The sequence below is a fragment of the Hylobates moloch genome, unplaced genomic scaffold (genome assembly GCF_009828535.3).
Source record: "Hylobates moloch isolate HMO894 unplaced genomic scaffold, HMol_V3 SCAFFOLD_17, whole genome shotgun sequence".
In the NCBI taxonomy this organism is placed as follows: domain Eukaryota; kingdom Metazoa; phylum Chordata; class Mammalia; order Primates; family Hylobatidae; genus Hylobates; species Hylobates moloch.
The window spans coordinates 53,200,218-53,227,627 of record NW_026652292.1 but is presented as its reverse complement, the minus strand read 5'-3'; the positions used below and the strand labels follow the sequence as shown (position 1 = coordinate 53,227,627).

The window sequence follows — 27,410 nt, the reverse complement described above, 5'->3', positions numbered from 1 at the left end:
TGGATTTTACATTTTTAAATGGTTGGAAAAAATTTTTTAAAGAATATTTCATGACAGTGTTAAAATGCATGAAATCCAAATTTCAGCATCCATACTCACTAGAACACAGCCATACTCATTTGTTTGCATAGTGTTTGTGGCTGCTTTTGCACTGCAACAGACTTTTTTTTTTTTTTTTCCCTTGAGATGGAGTCTCACCCTGTCACCCAGGCTGGAGTGCAGTGGCACGATCTTGGCTCACTGCAACCTCCGCCTCCCGGATTCAAGAAATTCTTCTGCCTCAGCCTCTTGAGTAGCTGGGACTACAGGCATGCGCCACCATGCCCGGCTAATTTTTGTATTTTTAGTAGACATGGGGTTTCGCCATATTGGCCAGGCTGGTCTCAAACTCCTGACCTCGTGATCCGCCCCCCGTGGCCTCCCAAAGTGCTGGGATTACAGGTGTGAGCCACTGTTGCCCGCCACTGCAACAGATTTGAAAGGTGGGACAAAGATGGAATGTCCTGCAATGCCTAAAATATTTACCAAATGGGCTTTTAGTAGTTTGTCAACCCTGAATCAGAAGAGAGTAAAGATGCTGAAGACGAGGAAGCTGTCTCATATTTCTTTGCATCACTTCAGTGCCTAGTTCAGAGCCATGGAATAGCTCATCTATGAATCTCTACTGGTTGAAAGACTACTAACCCTTTGTGGTACTTACCTGCCACTTTGGAAATCTTGGTAAATTCTACCTCCCCCTTAATGATTTCTCTAAGCTTCTTATCCAAGGACCCACACTCTGTTGAGTAATCCTACATTTCCTATTTAGCAACAAAAAAATGAGAAGAAGGCTGAATGTCTCTAGCTCAGCTTTAATGTTAAAAGAAATTACGAAGTAATGAAGCAAGCTCCCACTATAATGCTGTGGCACAATATGAATTATTATGCAATAGAGAAGTGAGAAAAAAGAGACTGCCCCGGAGCACATTTCTTCAATGTGTGCTGATCAAGGAAACCTTGGTTCTGTGGATGCCCCTGAGAAGTTAAAGGGTCAGAGATCCCCAGCTGAAGCACAGCCCGACCAGGAACACCTCGCAATCAGGAATGTTATTCTGAAAGCCAAGTAAATAACCAGACTCTCCTTATTTCCCCCCCCACAAATCAAAGCACCTCCAAACCTGATCACCCTCAAAAACATTAGTTTGAAAGGCAGTAATATGGTATAGACGAGAAGAATTAGGCTTGCTGACAGAATATCCAGGTTAAAACCCCAATTTCTCCCCCACAGGTTTTCTGCCTTAGGACAACTCCAATTCTATAATGAGGGAAAGAGAGAAATACCATTCACCTCTGAGGGCTGCTGAGAGGGTTAAATAATATGAGATCTGTAAATTACAACACACTACACACACTAGGCAGGTACCATGCAAGGTGGTGATGAGTGAGAACATTTGATTCTTTGCCTGTACAATTCTGTTATTCACTCATTCATTCACTCATATTTCTGCCACATCCCAGGAATGATTGAAGATGGCTTAAATGTATTCACTTTTTTTTAATACAAAAAATGATTCAAAGTGAATAAGAAAACAGGTCGAAAGGAAAGGGTAGTAGGTGAGATAGAATAAAGCTAGGAATTAGGTAGAAACCACTGCTTCTAGACTTTGGATTTTCCGAACCAGTAACATTTCTGCAAACACTAGGAATTGACAAAGGGGCGCTATAATGTTCTTTCGCCAAGTAAAGACATTATAAAACAAGCACAAAGCAATGGATCTTACCATATGGTTCTCACCATAATTTCATAAAAGAAATACTTATTTGCTAGTACCTATAAGGTAGGAAGAACATGATCTCAGAAGACAGAGAAGTTCAGTTTGGTTTTATGAAATTACACATTGTTATTTATAGTTTGTCTTGGATAGATGAAAAGTGGCACAAACTGGCAATGGCTTGGAAAGGGCATTTGTGAATCACTGACTTAGCACACAAAATGTCCTGGATGACTGCCAAGCAGTGAACCCCAAACGGTCAGTGCAAGGATGGAGGTACAATCAGTTGCTCAAGGAAAGAAAAGTTTTTCTTAGTGGAGTCCTAGGAGAAACTTTTTCTTGGATTCTCTTTAAAAGGACACTGTATAAGGTATTAATAAACACCCTCAATAATATCTTCAGACTGAATAGGGCATTTTTATAAAATGCATTCCCCCACTATGGACCAATGGAATAATATCAAAGTGAAAATCAATAAAAAAAAAAATTTCTGGATACACTCCAGGCAAATGGATCTTCACTTGGGTTGATCTGATAAGGAACTGATTGCAGGGGATCCAGATTTTAGAGGACCAATTGAACTGGATATCTTTCATGCTGCTCTCCAAGATCATATTTTCTCGACCAAACTTCTAACAAACGTTGACTGCTGATGAGTTCTCAGTTGTTCCTGACTCGAAAGTCCTTCTATAGTGTATCTGAAATTAGAGTCTATGTTTATGGTTAAACAAGGAGTCACATGCTTCAACATTTAGCTCACCTTGGGGGGAAGTACTGACATACCTCTTAGGACAGTTGAGAAATCTAATGAGCTCTCAACAAGAGGAAAACCTAGAAATTTTAATCTAATAGATAGTACTTCTATAGATAGTACTTCTAATCTAATACATAGTATTTCTATTAGATTAGAATTTCTAGGCAAGAGGAGAACCTAGGAAATCTAATCTAATAGAAGTACTATCTATTAGATTAGAATTTCTAGGTTTTCCTCTCTATATAAGGACATGTATTAAACTCACAGCTGTTATATATTACAAATTTTTCTTCATTCATTCGCTCAGCACATATTCATTGGATGCCTACTATGTGTAGGGCTCCATTCTGTGAGTTGAAGATACAGCAGCAAATAAAACAGACAAAATTTTCTGCTCCCATGGAAGGGGGAGGGGGAAACAGATGACAAATAAGATATACAAGTAACTAATATAGTACATTAGAAGGTAAGTGCTGTGGAGGAATATAAAGCAGGAAAAGGGACAAGGGGTGTGTGTGTGTGTGTGTGTGTGTGTGTGTGTGTGTGTAGGTGTAGCTGTGGTTTCCATTTTCAAAAAGTTGGTCAGGAAGGCCTCATGGAGAGGGTGACATTTAAACAAAGTGAAGTAAGTGAGGGGCCAATGTGAATATCTGAGGGAAGAGTACGCTTAGCAAAGGGAAGAGTAAATGCAAAGGCCCTGGGGCAGGAGTGTGCCTGGCATCTCTGCGTAACTGCAAGGCCAGTGTGGCTGGAGCAGAGTGAGTCAAGGCTGGTAGCAGGTGATAAAGTACAGAGGTAGTGGTGTGGGGGTTGAGGGAGAAGATCCTGTAGGACCCTCTAACCCATTATAAGGACTTTGACTTTTACTCTGGGGAATCCAGAAAGCCATGGGAGGATTCCAAGCCAAGCAGTGACATGGCCCAAATGATATTTTAGCAGATTCACGTGGCTGCTATGTTAAGAATAGGCTGCAGGGTGGTGAGGGCCAAATCAGGGAAACCAGTTAGCAGCTCCTGCATTCTAGGTGAGATTACACATTAGGTACCACCAATGGAATTTGGGGCAAAATGAAGTGGGGTTGCTGCAGGGTAGAGAGCTTAGTCAGCTTACCCATTCTGTGTAAAATCATCGAGATCCATAACTAGCTCTGACAATTTACAAAAAAATTCTCATTGACCTTAGACAAATTTAGATATCATAATTTAAAAATGACGTGCCATCTAACATTTGCCAAACTTTGTACTTGGTGCCCAGACCCACGGAACCAGCTCAGGTGGAAAGTGAGAACCCCAAGTAAAGGCTGGACATCGTCAGAGAGCTGCGTGGAGCAATTGCTTGTGTAGAGCAATGACAAATAGGAGAGGTTGCTGGAAAAGGAAGTGGAACCAGTGCCCAGAGTTTTATCTGCTTTGTCCATAAAAGGAGATTAGATACTTCACAGAAGCCTACTCTGGGGCTTAAGTATACAGTCCCCCCATTCTCACACTGCATTGATTTACCGTTGTGTCATGCATTGTAAGCGTGAGTTCTTCATGCAGTAAAATTTTTGTTTATTTCAATTGCTGAAATTCTAAAATCTATGTTGGCTATCTGCTCATTTTAATTTTTTGCATCATATTTTATTAATCTTACACCTTTCGGAAAGCAATTTCAGGGATCTAGTATTGTAGACAAGTCGATGTAATATAGTCTCTGACTTTGATTTTCATTTTCTTGTCATGTAGAATATTTCTTATAGTTAATTAAGATATTTGGGAACTGGGCACAGTGGTTCACATCTGTAATCCCAGTGCTTTGGGAGGCCGATGTGGGTGGATTGCTTGAGTTTAGGAGTTTGAGACCAGTCTAGGCAACACGGCAAAATCCTGTCTCTACAAAACATTTAAAAATTAGCTGGGTGTGGTGGTGTGCGTCTGTAGTCCCAGCTACTCAGAACACTGAGCAGAGGATAGCTTGAGCCCAAGAGGTCGAGGCTGCAGTGAGCCACAAAGGCACCACTGCACTCCAGCCTGGGCAACAGAGCCAGACCCTGTCTCAGAAAACAAAACCAAAGGAAAGAAAGAAAGAATTAGGAAGGAAGGAAGGAAGGAAGGAAGGAAGGAAGGAAGGGAAGGAAGGAAGGAAGGAGACGAAAGAAAAAGAAAGAAAGAAAAGAAAGAAAGAGAAAGGAAAGAAAGAAAGAAAGAAAAGAAAGAAAGAAAGGAAGGAAGGAAGGAAAGAAAGAGAAAAGGAAGGAAGGGGAAGGGAAGGAAGGAAGGGAAAGAAGAAAAAAAAAAGAAAGAAAGAAAGGAAAGAAAAATGAAAGAGAAAGAAAAAGAAAAAAAGAAAAAGAAAGAAAAAGAAAGAAAGAAAGAAAGAAAAATAAAAGGAAAGAGAAAAAGAAAGAAAAGGAAAGATATTTGGGCATAACTTAACAGACTCTATATTATTATTATTATTATTATTATTATTTAGAGACAGTTTCTCCCTCCTACACCCAGATTGGAGTGCAGTGGTGTCATCACAGCTTGCTGCAGCCTCAACTTCTGGGGCTCAAACCATCCTCCCACCTCAGCCTCCTGGGTACCTTGAACTATAGGTGTGCACCACAACCCCCAGCTAAATTTTTTGTTTGTATTTTTTAATAGAGGTTTTGTCATGTTGCCTAGGCTCATCTCCAGCTCCTGGGCTCAAGTGATCAGCCCACCTCAACCTCCCAAAGTACTGGGATTATAGGATGAGCCATCACCCCAGCCTTCACATACTCTTTAGATCGAACTGTTATGCCTTGGATTGACAGGGTTGGCAAATTACCCGGCATTGGTGCTGCAATGCTGCCTCCTCCCATGCTTGAGGCAGGTGCTGCTTCTCAATCTTGCACCCTTTCCCACTGAGTATGGACTTGCCTTACAAGCCTTGTCCACTCAGGGCTCCAGAAAGTCACTATCAATCAATGGGAACAAGCATACCCAGTGAACTACCTTACTATCCTAGGGTTCTAGCCAGTATAGTCTTATTTTTTGCCTTTATTGGTGCCATTTTTTGGAAATGGACCCACTACCTTATTATGCACGTTTTGAAATTAAGTAAAAATATATAATAGCAATAGTTTGGATTCCTAATATGAGCATTTAAATACCTAACTGACAGACTTAATGATGATTAATTTTGTCAAAAGTCTTCTTTCTACATCAACCAAAGATTTTAATTCTAGATGTATATATGGTTCCCTTAACTTTTGAAAAGTAAAGTGGCCTCTGTTTTCATTCAGCCTCCGAGCTTTTCATGTGATTTAATAATTTAATAGCATCGATGGTTCACAATTTTCTAGAGCTCTGCAGCCATCTTAAAGCTGATATTAATGTTCCTGGCTTTTGGCAATGAATAATTAATTATGCTGCAAATAGCTAAATTAGGAAAGAGTCTGTGGGAGAAGCCCTAAAAGAATGATCCATGGCAGGATTTTGGGAAGAGCTGGAGGCGTGGAAGTTGTCCAGACAGGAAAAGTGCAGCAGCCATGACTGTCGGTGCCTTCGCATCAGGGTTTTCACTCGCTGAGCCAATGAGTCCATAGCTGATGTCAGCTAAATGCCCCTGGTGGTGAAGAGCTCCACACTGCTTGTGTTCCTGGGTCATACTCTGTCAGGAGAATCCGAGGCTCCAGCAGAATCATAGGAGCATTTGGCCCTATTCTCTACTTGCTTTTGTTATCGGTGACTTAAAGAGGGACCAACAGAACACCTTCCTGGGCCTTGAGGGAGCTCTCTGTTGCCATTACCAAGGCCCCATTGGCCCATGCTTCTACCATGGTGTGTACCAGCTCTCCTGGGAGTCACATGGCCACATAGCAAGGGGAAGGAGCTACTTCCCTCCTAGAGCAATGGCACCTGCAAGGTAAGAGCTGAGTGGTGAGCTCTTACCTCTGCACTCTGCACTGGGCCAGTATGGATCTCCCCGCCCACATTTGACAGTCTTCATCCTGCCATACCAGGTATCACCATCTGCTTCAAAGTCCCCTTTACTGTTTTTTCTACAACTGCTAGAAAACCTAAGGCCAAATAGGTTGATAGCAAGCTGTCCCCTAATTTCTAAGATAATGCTGTATAGCTTTAAAAAAGAAGTTCAACAATCCTTATTGCATACTATAGAAAGAGTTCTGTTTCCCGGAAGTTGAAAGTATGGTAAAATCCCTCCTTATCATTCTTAGGGTGCTAGCTGTCCCGGGAGCTGGAAAAGTGATGCAGAAATTGCTGCTGCTCACAAGGCCATGGCCTCTCCCTAACCTAGGTAAGGGTCAAGGCAAATGGTCATTTGCCACTAAGTTATAAATCTCTGAGCTGGAACTTGCTGGATGTCAATGCTGTTAGAGATATGAGGCCTGGGCCTGCATCTGGGCCCCACCCATCCAATTCCTACATCTGTATTCTGGTTAGGCACTCTGCCTGGCTGCCTACCTGTACTTAAGCCTTCCTGTACTCTGGGACTAGGGGTACGGGTGAAGAGAGGGTAGAGGAGGTGACCAAGTGACGGAAAGAAAAGGTAGTGGAGTGGCCCGACGGGAGGGGGCTCTGGCCAGGATGTTCTGTAAGCAGAGCCCAGCAAATTATCTCTGTTCCCCTTGGCCTGACCTCTTTTCCCAGGAGCAGAGCCTGGCAAGCAGGGTTGTTAGGTAACACTTTCAACCATCCTCTGGTGGGTTACATACAAAAAGCAGTTTAGAGTGTCAATGAAATGAATGATTGCGTACCTTTCTCGACATCGAGCACTCTGGAGGTAAATGTGTGCAGCAGGTCACTGCAGACAGGGAGAGAGAATTCTACAACAGAGTTGAAGGTAAAAACATGAAACAATTTGGGATATGATCCAAGTGATAACAATATGGTTTAACTGGTTTACCTGGTCTTGTAACCTAAAGAATAATTTCCATAACCCAGTTAACATTCTACTCATTACATTATTTATGACTATATTTCTTTAAAAAGAGTTGAGGATACGCACACAAATAACTATTCAATGAGAAAGAATGAGCCGAGGGCTACACAGTGGCCAGAGAGCAAGCGTATTATAAAGGGCTTTGGGTCTTGGAGATTCCAGCACCCACTAACCCTGTAGGCACTAACGTCTCATTTTTCTTCTTAGTCAAATGGATTTAACAATCTTTGCCCTGCAGAGTTTTTGAGCCAATTAGCAACAATATATAAGGACAGTATCTAGCACAGTATCCCAAATCGACTAACGCCTCCATAAATAATAGCTACCACTATTGTGAGAGTTTGAAGTCAAGCTGTGAATAAAACTCTTGGGTCCACTTAAACATATCTCCCCTGGATGTAAGCATCCAGAGAAATCAGGGAATGCCATAAGACAGCCCTAATCTGAAAGCCTACAAGAGCCTCAGTGGGCTTCAAGGAAGACACTGTTCTTGGTACGATGAGGAAGCTTGGCCCTCTATTTGCCTCCTGGGCCACAGTAATATTGATAATAGCTGCTGCCTTTAGTTGAGGACCGTGTACGTCTGTGTCACTGCACTGGCCACTTTACTTACACTTTCCTGCTTTGTCCTCACAAAGATCTTGTAAGGTGTGTATTGCTCCCATTTAGCAGGTAAGACAATGAAGACCAAAGGTCCAGCACCTCGCCTAAGCCACACCTGCTGGGATTTGGATTCAAGTCCAACCGTACAACTCAAACTCTCAGCCTCTTCCCTAAAGTCCACCTCCAGCTACATTAAGTAAAAAAATCCAGAAAGATGCCACGTGGGTGTCTGGAACTGCCTCCTCTGAGCACCCGGCTCTCCCCTCCCTGCGGACTCTTCTCTGGAAAGGATGTGATGCTTCTTACTTTTCTCAGATCCCTCTCCCCACCCTGCGAGTGACGTTGCGCCTATGTGCCTGGTGGGATAGGGATCTGGGAGCTTCGCCTGTTTCTTGCACACTGCCATGCCCTAGTCTTAGGGAGCGAGCTCTGTCCCGCTTTTCACATCTCCTCCGCGTCTTTCCTTGCACTCTACAACACCGCTGGGAATGTCCCCAGACCTGATCGGGGCATGCACACCGGGGTGTGCGTGTGCGTGTGCGTGTGGTGTGTGTTCCTGCGCGTGTGCCGGGCGCGCGGGGCAGGAAAAAGCGCCTAATCCAGGCTCTGCGTCACTCCCGCAATTGGTTAGAAATGGAGTTTCCTGGTGTTTAATCCCGGGAGGGCACTTCGCCTTCGTTGTTTCCCAGAGTGCCTGATTCTCCTGCCTCGCATGCCAGCGCGCCATAGGGCATCCGTGCCTCAGTTCACCCCTTGCCATCCTCCAAGGACGGGGAGAAGGGGTAAGGCGGGGGAGAGCCAGGTGGCTTGGTCGCCCCCGGCCCCCGCCCCCCATGTTGTGTGCAGTTTCCACCACGTCTGTTTCGGAGGGAGAAGGGGAGGGTGCAGATGAGGCGAGGCGCCTTCGGGAGAGCGGAGAGCGGGCAGGCAGTGCCACCTGCTGAGAGCCACTCAGGCCGAGCGAGCGGCGGGCAGTGCCACCTGCTATAAATAGGCCGCCAAGGACAGGGTGTGCGACTGCACATCCCGCCACGAGGGCCTGCATCACGCGCGGGGCCCCGCGCCCCCGGCTCCCCAGGGAAACGCTGTGCCCAGATCCTGCGCAGGAGTCTGGATGGGGCGGCGGCCCGAGTACTTCCCCCTCATTCCCCCCACAGACACTGGCTGAGGATGGCCCGCGGGCTTGGGGGCGGGGGGTGGCAAGGAGGGGAGGGAGGCCGCGGCGGACCCGCAGTGCAGCAGCTGTTGCTCGCTTGTGACTCTCCCGTCCGGGCCGTGCTGCCCGGGCACAGTCACACGGCGCAGTGGGGAGGAGGAGGACACCGAGTCCTCCTCCCAGCTCCCCGGGGACCGAGTGGGGAGATCCCGGCTCCTGTCCTCCCCTCGCCTCCAGCGCGCTCGCCCAGGCTGGGAGGAGGAAACGAGAGCCGCGCGCAGACACCTCCTCCTCCTCCTCTTCCTCCTCCTCCTCCTCTTCCTCCTCCTCCTCCTCTTCGGCTGCTGCTTCTGGTGCCGCCACCGTCCGCCGGTGCCTGTTGCTGCCGCCGCCGCGGGACCCGCTGTGTCCTCAGCTGGGTGGAGAAGAGGCGGGCGCCGAGCCGAGGGGAGCCCCCTCCCCGGCCCACCGCGGCGGGAAGAGCGCAGCCAGCCGGGTACGATGGACTCCCCGCCCGCCCAGGCAGTCCCCAGGATGCCCCCAAGCACCTGCGCGTCCCGGCCCGGCCCCGGGCTCTGAGCGCGCCGCGGCACAGGTAAGGCGCTTTCTGGGGCTTCGTCCTGGCCACCCCGCTGGCTCCTCCCGGGGCATCGCGGCCGCCCCCTCCCGCAGCACGCCCCTGCCCCGCCTGGCCGCGGAGGGGAAGGCATCTGGCCGCCCACGGACGCGAGGCCAGGGTCTCTCGGGGGAAGAAGTTCATTGCCATCTCGTTGCCCCCCACCCCACCCCACCCCCGCCGCCCTTGGACGAAAGCGAAACCTTGATGTTGCTAGCGACCCGAGAGCTCCGCCAGCTTCTCCCCCCACCCCCGCCCGCTCACTGCTCCGCGCATCTCTCCCCTCCCCCCTCCCGCCAATTATCTCGAGGGCTAGCGTGTTTGCAAGGAGACCAGATTGGGAAGAGTGTGGTCAGAGTGACCCCAAGCCACCCTTTAAAAGTTCAGGGTACTTTGCAGTAGTAACTTTGGCAGCTCCACCAGTGCGCGCAACATTTCTTTCTATGGGCACATCCTGTACCAGTCATTTTGAAACCCTGCTTGTTTCTGGCCGCTTCCTGATGGCTCTGTGATTATGCGACCCCCTCAAACTTCACCAGGCATTAAGGTTTTTTTTTTTTTTTTAAAGAGGTATCATTTTGTTTGAAATCCACCTAGACGTGGCTTTTCCTGTTTTGATTTTACTTAACATAGCTTATTCTCTGGAAATTGCTTTAAAAAGAAGTTGAAAGTGATGGTCGTTCCTTCTACCAAACAGTTTAATTTTCAGGGTGCCCCATATTAATGGATATGTTTTCACTTCATAGATTTCTCATTGTTTCCTTTATGATGGGATTATTTCATTTATTAATAAAATCAGACTTTGAAAGAGCATTTTAAAATGACCTGGTTTAAATAAGTCACACCCAAGAAACTCAGCTATCTGTACAACTTCAAACTTCCAAACTTTTTGCACTGGACCTAAGCTGAATGCAGAGGCCCTGGTCCAAAACCCTTGTTTAGGAGGGCAGAAATTTCTTCCCTAGATGTGAGCTGGGATTGGTAGGAGGTGGAGAATGGCCACCTCTGGTTTTTGTTGTGTTTTGGAAGTCAACTGTATGTGCGAGGGTTTGGGGTGGAAGAATGAAAGCCGGGCTGCTCCCAGAGGCTGGGAATCCACCTCGCAGAAAGACTTTTTATATTTCTGACTCTTCGTGTTCTGTCACTCCCGTGGGTTAGGAATACCTGGACAGGTGAGTTCGGCACCTTTTTCTAGAGTTGAGATGGCTTCTCTTGGTCGGGAAAGAGGTGTGCATCATAATCAACTCCTTCCTGGGAGCTGTCTTAAGGAATAAGGACATGGCATGAAAGAGTTTGCATAGAAAAGGTTTAACTGCTTTTGTAAACAGGTGTTTTACAACGATTTGAAATTGGATGCTGTCATAGTCTCACAGTCTGCCTGTTTCTTGTTATTTTTTTCTAGCATGTTATAGAAAAATAAGACCCCAGCAAGCACTTTCTCTCCAGATTTATCTATAAGTAACCATTGACATAACATGCGCTACTGGATAGTAGCCATAGCTGTGAGTTAAAAGGTATCATATAAAGTGTTTAGGCCAGGGGCAGTGTCTTACACCTGTAATCCCCACGCTTTGGGAAGCTGAGGCAGGAGGATCGTTTGAGCTCAAGAGTTCAGAAAGATAGTGAGACCCCATCTCTACAAAAATTTTTTAAGTGAGCTAGGGGTGGTGGCACCCACCTGTAGTCCCAGCTACTTGGGAGGCTGAGGCAGGAGGATCACTTGAGCCCAGAAGTTCGAGGCGGTAGTGAGCTATGACTGTGCCACCTCACTGGAGCCTGGGTGACAAAGTGAGATCCCATCTCTTAAAAAAAAAAAAAAAGAGTTTAGGGGACATTTTCTGAAGTGAACACAAGTAGAGCATTCTAACACTATTGAGTGCAAGGAGACATGGAAGGGACTAAGTGGTTCAAAGCAGGAAATAAAATCATTAGGTGATAATTAAAATAATTTCCTGTGGATTTGTCCAGCCATTTGCAAACCAGGAGAACAGGAAAAAAAAATCACTGGTGTAGTTATAAATTATTACATTACGTTTTCAAAGGAAAATTTTGCAAACGAGTCTCCTTGTCATAGTCTATTGTTATCTACCCCACTGAGAGTGCTGGGGCTTCCCCTTTTCACCATGACAGCATTTCTGGTTGGGTGGCAGTCATGCAGTGTTGACCTGGTGTCCCATAAGGCACAGTTTGTGAAAACACTAGTGGGTATTAGGAGGAAACGTGCAACTCTGAAGCAACAGAGCTTGCCCCTTCTTCCTCATTATCCAGCTGGTGATAATCCCTGTCCCCCACTTCCCTAGAAGACAGCTCTGACCAGGAAGGCTGCAATCACAATGAGATGTGCCCCTATGCAGAGTCAGATGTGGGTGGGTGGCTTTTTGTGGTCCAGATCTTCTAGGATATACCACTGGCAAGCAGTGGGGAGCCTGAACCAAGCAGCATGGCTGTTACCTCTTCTGTGTTCACAGCAGCATCTTCAGTTGTCTTGGTGCCTGGAGTAGGCACCACAGCTGCCTGCTTTGTTGGCCACCAGCTTTCTGGCAGAGTAGATGGTAGGGAGGAGAGCAAGGGGTTCCAGAGGATTCTGTCTTTGAGCATGGTTTTAATTTGATCTGACAGAATGGCCGCTCTCTGAAGCCCTTCTTACTCTCTCCACAGCATTTCTCAGTTTTTGCTCTTTTCAGATTCCCAGAGAACAGAAAATGTATCACAGCCCATTTGGGGACTTCCTGTATATGTGTGGGTGCCTCAGGATCATTTATTTTGCCCTTTTCCAGTCTACCGTGCTGCCCTTCTCAAGTTTAACGACCATGTTAGTTTCAATATTTTAAATATTTCTCAGCAGGTTTCATCTCCTGGTCATTAAACTTGAGAAGTAAAATCTGCTCATTAAAATGACTGAGTCCATGGCCAGGCATGGTGGCTCATGCCTATAATCCCAGCACTTTGGGAGTCCAAGGCAGGTGGATCACTTGAGGTCAGGAGTTCGAGACCAGCCTGGCCAGCATGGCAAAACCCTGTCTCTACAAAAATATAGATATACAAAAACTAGCCAGACATGGTGGCATGCGCCTGTAGTCCCAGCTATTTGGGAGGCTAAGACAGAATCGCTTGAAGCTGGGAGGCAGAGGTTGCAGTGAAACATGATGGTGCCACTGAGTCCATTCAGCAGCAGAGTAGTGTTGGGGTTTGTATCCCTGTAGTGATGATGAAGGATTTAGGTTTTCAGTAAGAACTATTACCTTACAATTTCCTTCACTGACTTTTCTTCCTTTCCAACCCCACATTCCAATAAAAAATATCTTTAGACCAGATTCTTCACGAAAGACATGAAGGTTTTCGTCCTTAAGGTTTTTGACATTTTCTTTCTTTTTTTTTTTTTTTTGAAAGGAGTCTCGCTGTGTCACCCAGGCTGGAGTGCAGTGGCGCGATCTCGGCTCACTGCAACCTCCGCCTCCCGGGTTCAAGTGATTCTCCTGCCTCAGCCTCCCAAGTAGCTGGGACTACAGGCATGCTCTACCACGGCCGGCTAATTTTTGTGTTTTTTGTAGAGGCGAGGTTTCACCATCTTGGCCAGGCTGATCTTGAACTCCCGACCTTGTGATCCACCCGCTTTGGCCTCCCAAAGTGCTGGGATTACAGGTGTGAGCCACGGCACCCAACCTGTTTTTGACATTTCTAAGCCAAAAGTTCCATTTCATGAGGTCTTAGATGCAGGGGCAATGTGTCCCTTTTCAGATTTCAGATGTTTGGAAAAAGATTTGTCATATTTGGGCCAACTGAAAAACTCTTGATATGTAGGTTTTTATGAAGCTGTGCAGAATGTAGGAAATACATTTTAGCACCAACAAAGAGGCATTTAATTTTCAGTGTGCCTGTCTCCTTTGAGATGAGCAACGGCTATTTTTCTCTTAAAAAGACAATGCTTATTTATCAGCACATTTTATATAATCAGCAAATCTAAACCTCCGAATTAGGTAAGCCCTATAGGTTTGTTGCCAGAATTAGTGAATTTATACATGCAAAGTGCTTAGAACAGTGCCTGGTACACAGTGAGCACTCAATATTATTTATTGCTATTATTATGTTTATTTATTTTATACTTTTAGAGTATAATTTTGATGTTAGGTTTGGATTGCTGAGGCCAAGCAAAATTTAGATAGAACAACCCAGCTAATCCACTAGAAAGATATTTGAGGGGCCGGGTGCGGTGGCTCACGCTTGTAATCCCAGCACTTTGGGAGGCCGAGGCGGGCGGATCACGAGGTCAGGAGATCGAGATCACGGTGAAACCCCGTCTCTACTAAAAATACAAAAAAAATTAGCCGGGCGTGGTGGCGGGCGCCTGTAGTCCCAGCTACTCGGAGAGGCTGAGGCAGGAGAATGGCGTGAACCCGGGAGGCGGAGCTTGCAGTGAGCCGAGATTGCGCCACTGCACTCCAGCCTGGGTGACAGAGCGAGACTCCGTCTCAAAAAAAAAAAAAAAAAGAAAGAAAGATATTTGAGAGTTATTCCCACCTAAAGATCTATGGGATCTTTGGATATCATTTATGAGAAGCAACAGAAGTTTGTGGATAAGACAGATATGGATTCAAATGCCGCCTTCACAATTTATTAGTGAGGGAACCCTTGGGTAAAATGAGCATGACAAAACCTACTTCTCAGCGTTGTGAACGTACAGAAGATCATTAATATAAAATGTCCATGAAGTGGTAGGTGGTCAACAAATATTGCTCTAGCAAAGTGGTTAAGAGCAAGCAAACTCAGGAGCCAAAGGGCCTGGGTTCAAATCCCGATTTTGCCACTTTTTATATAGTATGGCCTTGGGCAGGTGACCTCACTTCTCTGTGCCACTGTTCAATGATAATATTCCTTATTGTCCAACGTTTTGTAAGTTAAATCAGTTAATAAACACACTATGATAATGTGTTGGTAAGTATTCTTTTTACTTTTAGCAGAATAACTTAAAGGAACCCTTCAGGTGGGAGGGTTATACATAATCTCCGAGGGCCAGCTAGGACCCTCCCCCATTTCCCACCCTTCTTCCTGTGCAATGAAGAGAATATAAGAAGTGACAGTGCCATTCTAAAGGACTAGCCTCGAGTTGGCTCTAATTTATATGACTCGTGCCTGTAATCCCAGCACTTTGGGAGGCCGAGGCTGGCAGATCACTTGAGGTCAGGAGTTGGAGACCAGCCTGGCAAACATGACGAAATCTCATCTCTACCAAAAATACAAAAATCAGCTGGGCGTAGTAGCACACACCTGTAATCCCAGCTACTAGGGAGGCTGAGGCAGGAGAATTGTTTGAACCCAGGGGGCAGAGGATGCAGTGAGCTGAGATCATGCCACTGCACTACAGCCTGGGTGACAGAGTGAGATTCTGTCTCAAATAATAATAATAATTTATATCAGAAAGAAGTCATTCAAAAGCATCATTACTTTACATGTCAAATTAGAGAGGCACACCCCAGTACTAAAGCATCCTTGATGATGAAAACATTTAGAACCACTGGTTTCAGGAGCTCCATGCAATGGTGAAACAGCCTCTACTCCAAGGGTTGTTGCTCCCTGTGGGATTCCTGGGTGAGGAACACATTGCTCCCATTGGGGTGGAATCCTGTGGAGGAATTGGATGAAGAGTGTAGCGAAGCCAGTGAGCCTACTGCATGGGATTAGAGTATTTCAGGTTGCAGTATAAATCTGTTCAGGTGCATGCCCACTCCATCTGGCGTAAGAACAGAGAAATTAAACCATTGATTCACAGAGCAATGTGAGTAGCCACCTGGGGACTTCTGTCCATTCTGGGGTCCCCAACAGCTAATCAGTATTGGCCAGTTCCTGATCTGGCCCAGAGCTAGAGGCCACTAGCACCCCTCCATTCATCCTTTCTTCTCTCCCTCCACCCTCCCACCAGCATTCTGAGGAGGTAAGGGTTGAAGCTGCAGAGGCTGTTGTACTGTTAGTTACTGGGAAGTCCCCATCCTGCTCTCTGTAGTTTGCTGTGAAGGAGTTGGGGGGGGGCTAGGAAGAAAGGGGGTTCCCAATAAGCAGCTTACTAGTACCTACCCTTGCTTCTCTCACTTCCTGATCAATAATTCCCATCCTTTCTTCATGTACCTCCCCCACATTTTTGTTCTTTAAGGGAAAATGGGAGCAGCTTTCCATCCCCACACAGTGTTGGGGACATTTGGTATTATACATTATGAAAATAAGATTCACCAGATTTTAGAGATGGAAGAAAACTTGGGGATGATCTTGTTCCATTCTCTTATAAGAATAACCAAGATTTGGAGAAGCTGAGTAACTTGCTTTTTCTACTTCACACTTGAAAGTGTTTTCATGAGGAAGTTGGGGTTCTCTGCAGCACTTGGATGGGAGTCAGGGACTTGGATTGTCCCAATTCTGTCACTAAATTTGGACAAGCCACTTAACTTTTCCAGAATCTAGTTGCCTCATTTCAAATATTAGGGAAATTTCTAAATGGCTTAAAAGGAACTTGTTAGCTTTAAAATTCTCTGATTCTAAGTGTATGCTGCCAGAAATATGTAGCATAGCAGGGCACATTAACAAGAGTATTGAAACTGTTCTAAAAAAGGACATCTTTGTGTCTTGGGTAGCTACTATGTTTAAAGACTGTGCTAGGTGGGAGTTGTGCAGAATACACAGGTTCTCTGTAGAGGGATAGGGCGTGTTCACAGACAATTCTAACAAGAACATTACTAGAAGCTCATTGGAATCACAGTATTTCTTGCTGAGGGTATGAAACATAACAGTTCTCCTTGGAATCAGAGGTTCTAAAGAATGGTGAAAGGTTGAGTGCAAATAATATGGATTGAGATGGCTTTAAAAAGTAATCGAATGGTTTGTTAGTATTAAGCTGGTGCAGAAATAATTGCAGTTTTTACCATTCCTTTTAATGGCAAAAATTGCAGTTACTTTTGCACCAAATCCCTAATATTATTTGCATAGTTTATCTCTGTTACGGAAGTTTTTATTGACAAGTAATGTAGATATTCACCTGATCTAAGTTACCCTGAATCTTATATTAGCAGAATCTGAATTGCGTATAAATAATTATGGCTATGTTGGAGGTAGAACTTATTATTTGATAGTTTATCAACAGAACAGTGCTAAGGTCTAATCTACTTTTCACAGAGAAGCTAAGAACATGCTACAGCTGGTTGAAAAACAAAAACTTCAGGCATTCAAATAGTTTTGTCAATGAAATGGCAGGACTCATTTGATGACTGATTATTATCAACTGATTTAAATGAATGAATTTTTTGTACTGTGTACATCTATACTCTAAGAAGGAAATTGAAAGTAATTCTGCTATGCTTGTTGCCACTATATTAATAACTGCCTCATCTAAAATAATTGATAGAGTTCAGATTTATCCTTTGTAATAATTCTAGTACTTCTTTAAACATGTTTTGGGATTAGCAGCTGTCAACAGTTAGAACATGAAACAGATTCTGTTACAGGAGTGGAAGTCGATCCAGACATTTAATGTCATTTTCACCTGTGAGAGAGAGAATAAAGAGAAAAAGAGATAATTATTTATGGGATTATGTGAACTTCAAGTCCGTTTTCATTATTAGGAGAAGCTGTGCTTTAAAGAACAGTCAGGGACTTCACTTTCATGAAATGCCTGAGCTGTAAATAAAGTATTGCTTTATTTTTTATTTCTTGAACACTTGAAATAAAAAATTAGCTATGAGTTATGTTCAAATTATATTTACAAAAATTTGCTCTTAGCATTGTTCATATATATAATACAGAAAAACACAGAGTTAAAAGAATAGACTCCAGTTTCAGTTCAGAAAAGGTTTAAAATTTGAATACTGATTTTGGAAACCCCAAATCTTAAGAGTTCAAGAAGCTTACGGTCTTCTTGAGGGACACCTATTCAAACTCTTAAATATGGTGATTGGGTAGAAAGTGCAGAAAAGCCTGCTGATACATGCCCTAAAACACCTTGGGAAAAAGAGGTGGTAGTTGCTTGAGGTAGGACTTAAGTACCAGTTGGAAATAGAAGACAAGGATGGAGACTGCTGGGAGATGACTCTCCATGGGTCCTTCCTGTTTCCACACAGATTGGAAGCAGGGCATTGAGGGCCTGTGTTCCAAACTACCTTTTCCATCATGTTTCTACAGCAAACAGTCATGAAAGATAGAAATAGAGTCTTCCTCTGGAGCAAAGGGCAGACATGCTTGCTTCCGGTACTTCTCACTATAAAATATTCCGCCTCCCTAAACTCAGCTGCCTTTCCTGTAACCCACCATAATACAGATGTCACCTGACCTGTGGGAACTGGGGGTCAGGGAACCAACAGAAATGCTGACTGTCTGGCTACTGTGACTGCTTTGAGTAATAAATTGTCCTTCGTCTCCAACCCAGGAGTCTCATGTTTTCTACCAGCAGGCTAACTTGTGGCAGGCTAACGTGTTAGTTTGCAAGTAAGGTAAAATCTCAGACCCTTTGCAGTTTGTGGCAGGGATTATATTCTGAGGAGAGAGCAACAGTACGCACCATGGCTCAGAGGCATGAGAAATGAGGAACCATAACTAGTTCTCTATTTCAGAGCCAAAAGGTGTACCAAGGAGGTCATTTTAGGGGAGAACATAAAGTTGGAGATATAGACACAGCCAGATTCCTGAGAGACCTTATATGCCATGTAGAAGAGTTCAGATTGTATGGGGGGAGTTATTACAGAATTTTTAGCAGGGGTGTGACATGATAAATTTTGTGTCGATTAAGTTACTCCAGGAAATACGTGATGGGTGGATTGAATGATGGGGCACCTTTTCTCTAGGAGGAAAAAGAAAGAGTGGATGGTGGAGTCAGTTAGAGGTAGTAATAGGATGAAGAAGGAATCTGAATGACCCCCTGGCCATTCAGTGAATAGTGATGCTATTCACCTAGATACAGCATATAGGAGGGAAAAGAAATTCTGGGAAGGAGGGAGATGAGACTGAGTTAGCTTTAAAATAGCTAAATTCAGGCCTAGGAGCCTATAGGCTATCCAGATAGAAATATTTAATGGCCTATATGGATCTGGAACTCAGGAAGGAGGCTTCCGTGGGAGCAGAACACTTGGGCATCATTAGGATGTATGTGGTAGATGCATTCTTGTGCAGCAGTCAAGGGGATGGGCTTTAGAGTCAAGTGCAAATTGCCCCCCATCTCCTGTGATAAGTGACTCAAGCTCTCCAGGCTTCAGTTTCCTAGTTCATCATAGTGGGCTCTAGCGGATAAACGTTACGAAGGTTAAATGAGACAACAAATGCAAAGTGCGTGGTACTCAATAGAAGTCAGCTGCTGTCATCAGCAGCCGGATGATCAGAATGTGGTGCTTGACACCAAAAGATTAGGTGAGATTGCCCAAAACAGCAGGTGAAATGAGGGGAGAGGATGAAGTCAAACAGAGGAAGAAAAGCCTTTGAAGTACGTGGAAAGAAACAACCAGAAAGGTAAGATAAGAACCAGAAGAGTTTCGAGAAGGAAGGTGTGGCCGGGCGCAGTGGCTCAAGCCTGTAATGCCAGCACTTTGGAAGGCCGAGGCAGGCGGATCACAAGGTCAGGAGTTCGAGACCATCCTGGCTAACATGGTGAAACCTCGTCTCTACTAAAAATACAAAAAAATTAGCTGGGCACGGTGGCAGGCGCCTGTAGTCCCAGCTATTCGGGAGGCTGAGGCAGGAGAATGGCGGGAACCCAGGAGGCGGAGCTTGCAGTGAGCCGAGATTGCGCCACCGCACTCCAGCCTGGGGGACAGAGCGAGACGCCATCTCAAAAAAAAAAAAAAAAAAAAGGAAGGTGTGGCCAAGATTGAGAAATTCGTCAGAGCAAACAAGGCAGTCAGGGACTAAATAGCCTCCTTTAAATTTTACAACCTTGAGGACCTCGGCAACATTAACAGAATCTCGGTGGATCCCTAGGGCAAACCAGGCCTTACAAACCAGGAATGGATGGTCAGTTGGAAGTGGAGACAGTAAGTGTAGACCTTACCTTGGAGGGAAGGAAGAGAAAGAGCCATGGCCAAGGGAAGTTTGAAATCAAAGGAAATATCTTTTTTTTTTTTTGATTGGAGAGACCTCAGTTATTCTTTTAAAATACTTATTGAGCTCCTCAGTTATTCTTTTAAAACACTTATTGAGTCCCTACTTTGAGTCAGGCACTATGGCAGACATGAGGGAGATAGCAGTGAATCAGACAGATGCAATGCCTGCCTTCATGGAGTTTCACCTTAGCATTTGTCCATATGCTAGGGGAGTGGGGCAGGGGCAGGGGGCTGGATACAGGAGAGACTGAAGATCCAGGGAGCAAGTGAGTAAAGAATAGAGCTTGAGATCCCACAGACATCTCAGCTTTGAACAAAAGGGTTTTGTCATCCAATAGGACAAGAAGGCGTTAGGATACATCAAACGTGGTTGTTGAAAACAGAAAAGGGCTGGGCACTGTGGCTCATGCCTATAATCCTAGCACTTTGGGAGGCGAAGGTGGGCGGATCACTTGAGGCCAGGAGTTCGAGACCAGCCTGGCCAACATGGTGAAACCTGTCTCTACTAAAAATACAAAAATTAGCCAGGTGTGGTGGTGCATGCCTATAATCCCAGCTACTTGGGAGGCTGAGGCAGGAGAATTGCCTGAACCCGGGGGTGGAAGTTGCAGTAAGCCACGATCGTGCCACTGCACTCCAGCCTGGGCAACAGAGCAAGACTCTGTCTCAAAAAAAAAAAGGAAGAAAGAACATAGAGAGGGAAATGTAGTTGAGGGAGTTTCGGTTTGGGTTTGGTAGAAGCATTTGTTTTGTTTTTTGTTTGTTTGTTTGTTTTTGTTTTTTTTTCCAGAAAGAGTCTCACTCTGTTGCCCAGACTGGAGTGCAGTGGCACAATCTTGGCTCACTGCAGCCTCTGCCTTCCAGGTTCAAGCAATTCTCCTGCCTCAGCCTCCTGAGTAGCTGGGATTACAGGCATCTACTAACACACCAGGCTAATTTTTGTATTTTTTGTAGAGATGGGGTTTCACCATGTTGGCCAGGCTGGTCTCAAACTCCTGACCTCAGGTGATCCACCTATCTTGGCCTCCCAAAGTGCTGGGATTGCAGGTGTGAGCCACTGCACCTGGCCTAACATTGATATCTGTTGATGAGAAGAAGCCAGGTGTTGGGGTGATAGCTTATAGCACATGAACTGAATAAAACAATGTTTAAGACAATGTTTGCAACATAAAGGGCACTGAATACATGTTAATGGAAGGTGGATTTGTGATTCAGAACCTCTAGACTACCTGGGCGAGTCTTTTAAAATGTAAGTAATATCATAAGCCATATTACTTGTCCCAGATCAGTTGTTTAAAACTGATCTGGTTCAGTAGACTATGGTGATGGAGAGCAGCTATTTCTTCCCATAAGAGTTATTTCTTGGGGGAGTCACTTATACTGCATTTGACTATCTTTTAAAAATTTATTGAAATATATGTTAAATAATACAATGAGGTTTAATGCTCTCAGAGTAGCACTGTATCGTCTCCTATCATGGGGGCCTTTGTTGGCTTTAGGAGGTTTATGTTTCCTAGTAGTTTCCCAGTGGACTCTTTGTTACCTGTAATGAGTGTGACAGTTATGCCATGACCAGGTTTTATATGGAATACAATTTTGAGAAAGCTCTTTCTAGGCAGAGAAGCTTATTTGAGCCTCTTATTACATTTGGGTTTCAGGCTTTTGAGTTCTTCTGAAATAATAGCCCTTTTAAGGTAGCTATTGCTATGACTTCATTAAATTCTAATGCCTCTGGTTTTCTCCCCCAGGTTTCTGCATATGAAGTGTGTAAAATAGATTGCTTGATCCAAAACAGAAAAACAGTGGTAACCGTTTTGCTGAGTTCCCAGACTCTTCCCAAGATGGAACCAATAACATTCACAGCAAGGAAACATCCGCTTCCTAACGAGGTCTCGGTGGACTTTGGCCTGCAGCTGGTGGGCTCCCTGCCTGTGCATTCCCTGACCACCATGCCCATGCTGCCCTGGGTTGTGGCCGAGGTGCGAAGACTCAGCAGGCAGTCCTCCAGAAAGAAACCTGTAACCAAGCAAGTCCGGCTTTGCGTTTCACCCTCTGGACTGAGATGTGAACCTGAGCCAGGGAGAAGACAACAGTGGGATCCCCTGATCTATTCCAGCATCTTTGAGTGCAAGCCTCAGCATGTTCACAAACTGATTCACAACAGTCATGACCCAAGTTACTTTGCTTGTCTGATTAAGGAAGACGCTGTCCATCGGCAGAGTATCTGCTATGTGTTCAAAGCCGACGATCAAACAAAAGTAAGTGAGATGGAGATCCAAAAGACTAAGGTGTGGCTGGCTGGTTTTTATTGTATGGGGGTCAGGAAATTTATTTTAAGTATACTGAAATGAATAAGGAATTAATGCTGCAGTTATAAATTGATTACTTAGCTGAATTTTTGGTTTATGGTGATAGTTTATAGTTTTTAAGCACATTTGAAAACAGATATGAGAAATCATCAGTTTTTGAGTTCAAAAATTCAAGAGAAATCAGTCTAAAACTACTAATTAAGAGCAGAATTGTTAAGATGTACATTATTTCAGATGAATGTTCTAAAGCCATGCCTCTCAAACTGAAGTGTGCTTGTGAGTCATCTGGGGATCTTGTTAAAGTGTGAATCTTGATTCAGTAGGTCTAGGGTGGACCCCAAGACCGCATTTGTAACAAGCTGCCAAGAGCTGCTGATGCTGCCCTTTCGCAGGTTGCACTTTGAGCGGCAAAATTCTAAATCTCCACATTTGTAATCCTATTAAGAAAAATATAGTTATTTGTAAACTGTGTAAAAATGCTCCTGGCCAAGGCAAAAATGCTGTTTCCCAAGGCATAATGTTCACTTAGGCAAAGGTCGTTGATAAGAACGGTGGATATGCATCTAAGTTTTGATGCTATCAGGGGTTCTTTGTGTTTTTTTCTTTCGCAAACCTCATGTCAGATCTGATTAGCTTGTTATTATCGCATGATGTGGCTGAAAAAAATATGAGATATGGTAAAAGCTCTGCTCTTTCCTTGTTCGTTCGTGCTTGCTTTGTTATTAGCATTCATTGTACTTCTGGGCAGGACTCATTTGAAGATGCTTGTCCATTTTATGAGGATTAGCTTAGATAAAATTGAAAATATAATGCAAATAGCCACTTGCTCAGTTGGGCTCAGGGCTCCACAGCTAACCCCATGGAATGTGGACTCTCGCCGTTGTTTTGGGTGCCAAGCAAGCCAAGTCACACGTGATTCAAGCTGTCTGCCACATGTACAGGGCGAGGATGCGAGTGTCAATCCACATGTTAACTGTCAGTGAAGCCTTGAAAGGTTCTCATATTTTCAAGTTTAAAATCTGAATAGAAATGCTAAAGTTTTCTCTCTGCACTCCATTAGGTTATTTTATATACTCTCTAGGGTGTAAGAACCTTATTTAGAAATTAATGTTCTTGGTACCAAGTAGATGCCCGTTTGCTTGTTCATTTGTTGGTTCTTCTAGTCATTCAGAATTGCTGTTGCAGGTACTGTTGGAGATGATATTACTAGAGGCTTGTAGGAAGGCAGGAGCACCAGTGGGGAATAGGATCACGTGATCTGTGTATAGGACATAACGGAAGGACTGAGAGGGGAGCCTAACACACACCCAAAGGGTAGAGAAGGCTTTGTGAAATAAAGGCTAATATGGAGCTCAAAACCACCATTTCGCTCACAGAATCAAACTCTCATATTATAAATCGTTTCATGCTATTGTCCACGCATCTCAAGTGGGCACGGCAGCATCAGGCTTGGAGATTCAGAGGGACTAGCTTCCTGTACTCTAATCCTACTTCTGCACGCATAAACTGGGTGGCCTGAGGCAATTGAGTCTGTTTTCTTATCTGTTAAATGGGGATAATTACAGTATTTACCCGATAGAGTTGCTGGAAAGACTAAATGAGATAGCACTGGACCTGAAACTTAGTAAGCATTTATAGCCATAAAAACATTTTCATTCAAGAAAATTTTACTAGAGGCAGATTATATGCTAATTTCATTTCACGTCTTAGGTAAAAAGAAACATGATACCTAGATGGGTGCCTTCATCTTTCAAAGATGAGATTCTGGTCATCTTTGAGGAACATTTTAAAAACTACATGTATAACTTAATGGCTCCTATTATTTGGACAAATTCCAGAATGAAAATGAGAGGAATGAACAGCCTGTACCTCGGTCCAGCTCTCTATATAGTATTTGGACTGAGTTTCCTTGGGGAGAGTTTGTGCGTGGAATCGTTGTTCAGCATTTTACACATTTGACTCTTTCCCAAAATCTTTTACGGCCATCTGAGAACAGGCTTCTGGCCAGTCATTCGGATGCCTGACAAGAGAGATTTATAACCAAATTCTGTAGTTGGGACTTTCAGTCTTTCCCCAAGTAGAGAATTGGACTTACTCTATATTCTAAAAAGCCATGGTTGAAATATGAATCAGTTCTTAAGTGATTTTTGGCTTGCATACCATTTTTGCAAACACAAATTGTCATTACTCTGCTCATTTAATAAAAGAATAATTTGTAGCACAGGTATATACCTCAATCAGTGATTTTGTTGTTGGAAACAGAACAGTAAATCACACTGGCCATGATGCTAACAGCGTGATAGATTTTCTGTTCTTGGGACACCAATGTCACTGTGTCTCATAGCAAAGGATTATCTGCTCTAGGAGCATTCTCTTGACTACTTATAACATTTGCTGGGTGAAATAATTCTCCAGGTTAAGGCCTCTTCTAAACAGATGAGGTCAGCACCGACTGCATTTGCCAGGGAAGACATATGCATTTACTGCCAGCATCGTAAACACAAAACTACAGTTTGCGAGGAAACCCTTTGATCAGCATCTAATTGATTCACTGAGTAATGTCTTGGGAGAAGAGGCATGTAAAGGAACAATTTTATAAGCATGCCATGAGATTGTGTTTTCTATTGTATGTTCCATAGAATATGAGGAAACTTCAAAACATTTTGTGGAAAAATGGAATTAAAAAGTAAAAAACACATATATACGTAAGCTTTATTTCTCCAGATAAACTTTATCAAGTTCAAGACACTTTTGTAAGCAATGTTAACAGTCATTGAGTCGATCTCTAAAAAACTGAGGGTCCTGGGAATTTAACCATGTTTATGCAGTCTTTTATACATTATTAACTGGAGAAAAATTGGCGCTCTTTAAAGATTTTTTAAAATTGAGAAGCAAAAGGACGTCAGAAGGAGCCAAATTAGGCCTGTAAGGTGGATGCCTAATGATTTCCCATGGAAACTCTTGCAAAATTGCTCCTGTTTGATGAGAGGAATGAGCAGGAACATTGTCATGGTGGAGAAGGACTCTGGTGAAGCTTTCCCAGGCGATTTTCTGCTAAAGCTTTGGCTAACTTTCTCAAAACACTCTCATGATAAACAGATGTTATCATTCTTTGGCCCTCCAGAAAGTCAACAAACAAAATGCCTTGGGCATCCCAAAAACCTGTTGCTACCATTTGCCCTTAACCAGTCCACTTTTGCTTTGACTGGACCACTTCTGCTCTCAGTAGCCATTGCTTAAATTTGGCTTGATCTTTAGGATTGTGCTAGTAAAACTATGTTTCATCACCTGTTACAATTCTTTGAAGAAATGCTTCAGGATCTTGATCCCACCCATTTAAAATTTCCATTGAAAGCTCTGCTCTTGTCTGCAGCTGATCTGGGAGCAATGGTTTTGGCACCCATCTAGTAAAACGTTGGCTCAGTGTTAATTTTGCATCCAGGATTGTGTAAGCTGAGCCAGCAGAGATGTCTATGATATTGGCTAGTTGGTCCTCTTCAATGAGGGCATGAACAAGATGAATATTATCCTCAAAAAATTATCTGGATGGTCTGCTGCTGCAGGCTTCCTCTTCAATATTGTCTCGTCCCTTCTTCTTTTTTTTTTTTTTTTTTTTCTTGAGATGCAGTCTTGTTCTGTTGCCCAGGCTGGAGTGCAGTGGCCCAATTTCAGCTCACCGCAACCTCTGCCTCCTGGGCTCAAGCGATTCTCCTGCCTCAGCCTACCAAGTAGCTGGGATTACAGGTACACATTATCATGCCTGGCTAATTTTTGTATTTTTAGCAGAGATAGGGTTTCACCATGTTGGCCAGGCTGGTCTCGAACTCCTGACCTCAAGTAATCCACCTGCCTTGGTCCCCCAAAGTGCTGGGATTATGAACATGAGCCACCGCACCTGGCCTCATCCTTTCTTAAAATGAGTTATACATTTGTAAACTGCTGATTTCTTTGGACATCGTGCCTATAAACTTTTTGTAAAGCATCAGTGGTTTCACCATTCTTCCACCCAAACTTCACCATAAGTTTGATGTTTCTTCTTGCTTCAATTTTAGCAGGATTCGTGTTTCTCTGATAGGGGGTCTTTTCAAGCTGATATCTTATGCTTCTTAGAGCCTCATCCTAGATCCTGTTCAGACATGCTACAAGTTAGTACAAGTTTATTTGGTGCCAAAAATGGAAATCCATGCATAGTTTTTAAATAAAAAAGCATTTTTCATGAACTTTTTGAAGACCCCTTGTATACTTAAACTGCTCCACATGGAAAAGCTTCCATGATCAAATGCAGTCAGGCGGCAGCTCAAACATTTTGTTCTAAGGATTTCTTTTCACTCTTCAAAGTTGTTAAGGATCCCAAAGACCATCAGTTTATTTGGGTTATATCTACTAATATGTACTCTATTAGAAATTAAAACTCAGATATTGTAAAGATATTAATTTGTTAAAAAACAAAAGTAATAAACATGTACATGTTAACATGTTTTTGTGAATAACTGTGTCTTCCAAAAAATATTTAGTAATAAGAGTTTTACATTTTTTTCGAATCTCCTTAATGTCCGAATTAATAGAAGATAACTGGATTCTCATAGCTGATTCTCCATTCTGTTGTGATGGGTTGTTTAATTGAGTATATGAAGAAAATTTGGCCTCACACTGCTACATAGTAGGAAAATGGAGAACTATATCCACAGCCTTTTTAGAAAATTGTGGATCTTTTTATTTAATGCTACAACTTGACAAGTGGTAGTTTTTAGAAAGTTAACTGTAATATGAAATCTGAAACTATATCGAAGTATTTTTTGCACTTTATTATATTAAAATCCATTGATCTATCTAGCAAATTTTTTTTCTTTGAGACGGAGTTTCATCTGTTGCCCAGGCTGGTGTGCAATGGCGAAATCTTGACTCACTGTAACTTCCGCCTCTCCGGTTCAAGTGATTCTCCTGCCTCAGCCTCCCAAGTAGCTGGGATTACAGGCATGCACCACCACCTCAGCTAATTTTGTATTTTTTGTAGACACGGGGTTTCACCATGTTGGTCAGGCTGCTCTCAAACTCCTGACCTCAGGTAATCCACCTGCCTCAGCCTCCCAAAGTGCTGGGGTTATAGGCATGAGCCACTGAACCCAGCCTGTCTAGCACTTAAATAAATCTTTTAAGCAGCTATGATTCTATACCGTCATGCATCAATAGTTTGGAAAATATTGGTTCACTGAGTTATGCATACCACACTCTGAGAACTGCTC

At 43.8% G+C, this 27,410-nt stretch overlaps 1 protein-coding gene across 4 annotated transcripts in view; it reads left to right on the top strand.

The window, feature by feature from the left end:
* The first annotated feature begins 9,527 nt into the window (after positions 1 to 9,527).
* Positions 9,528 to 27,410, top strand: part of TBC1D1 (TBC1 domain family member 1) — a 245,798-nt gene continuing 227,915 nt past the window's right edge. For 3 of the 4 annotated variants that reach the window (XM_032136088.2, XM_032136087.2, XM_032136086.2), the window contains exons 1-2: positions 9,529 to 9,770; positions 21,607 to 22,116. In XM_032136088.2, the coding sequence (XP_031991979.1) occupies positions 21,700 to 22,116 (417 nt within the window). In that variant the 5' untranslated portion in view covers positions 9,529 to 9,770; positions 21,607 to 21,699. Of the gene's footprint in view, positions 9,771 to 21,606; positions 22,117 to 27,410 lie in introns of all 4 variants that reach the window. The other variant, XM_058430019.1, reaches the window with a different exon arrangement.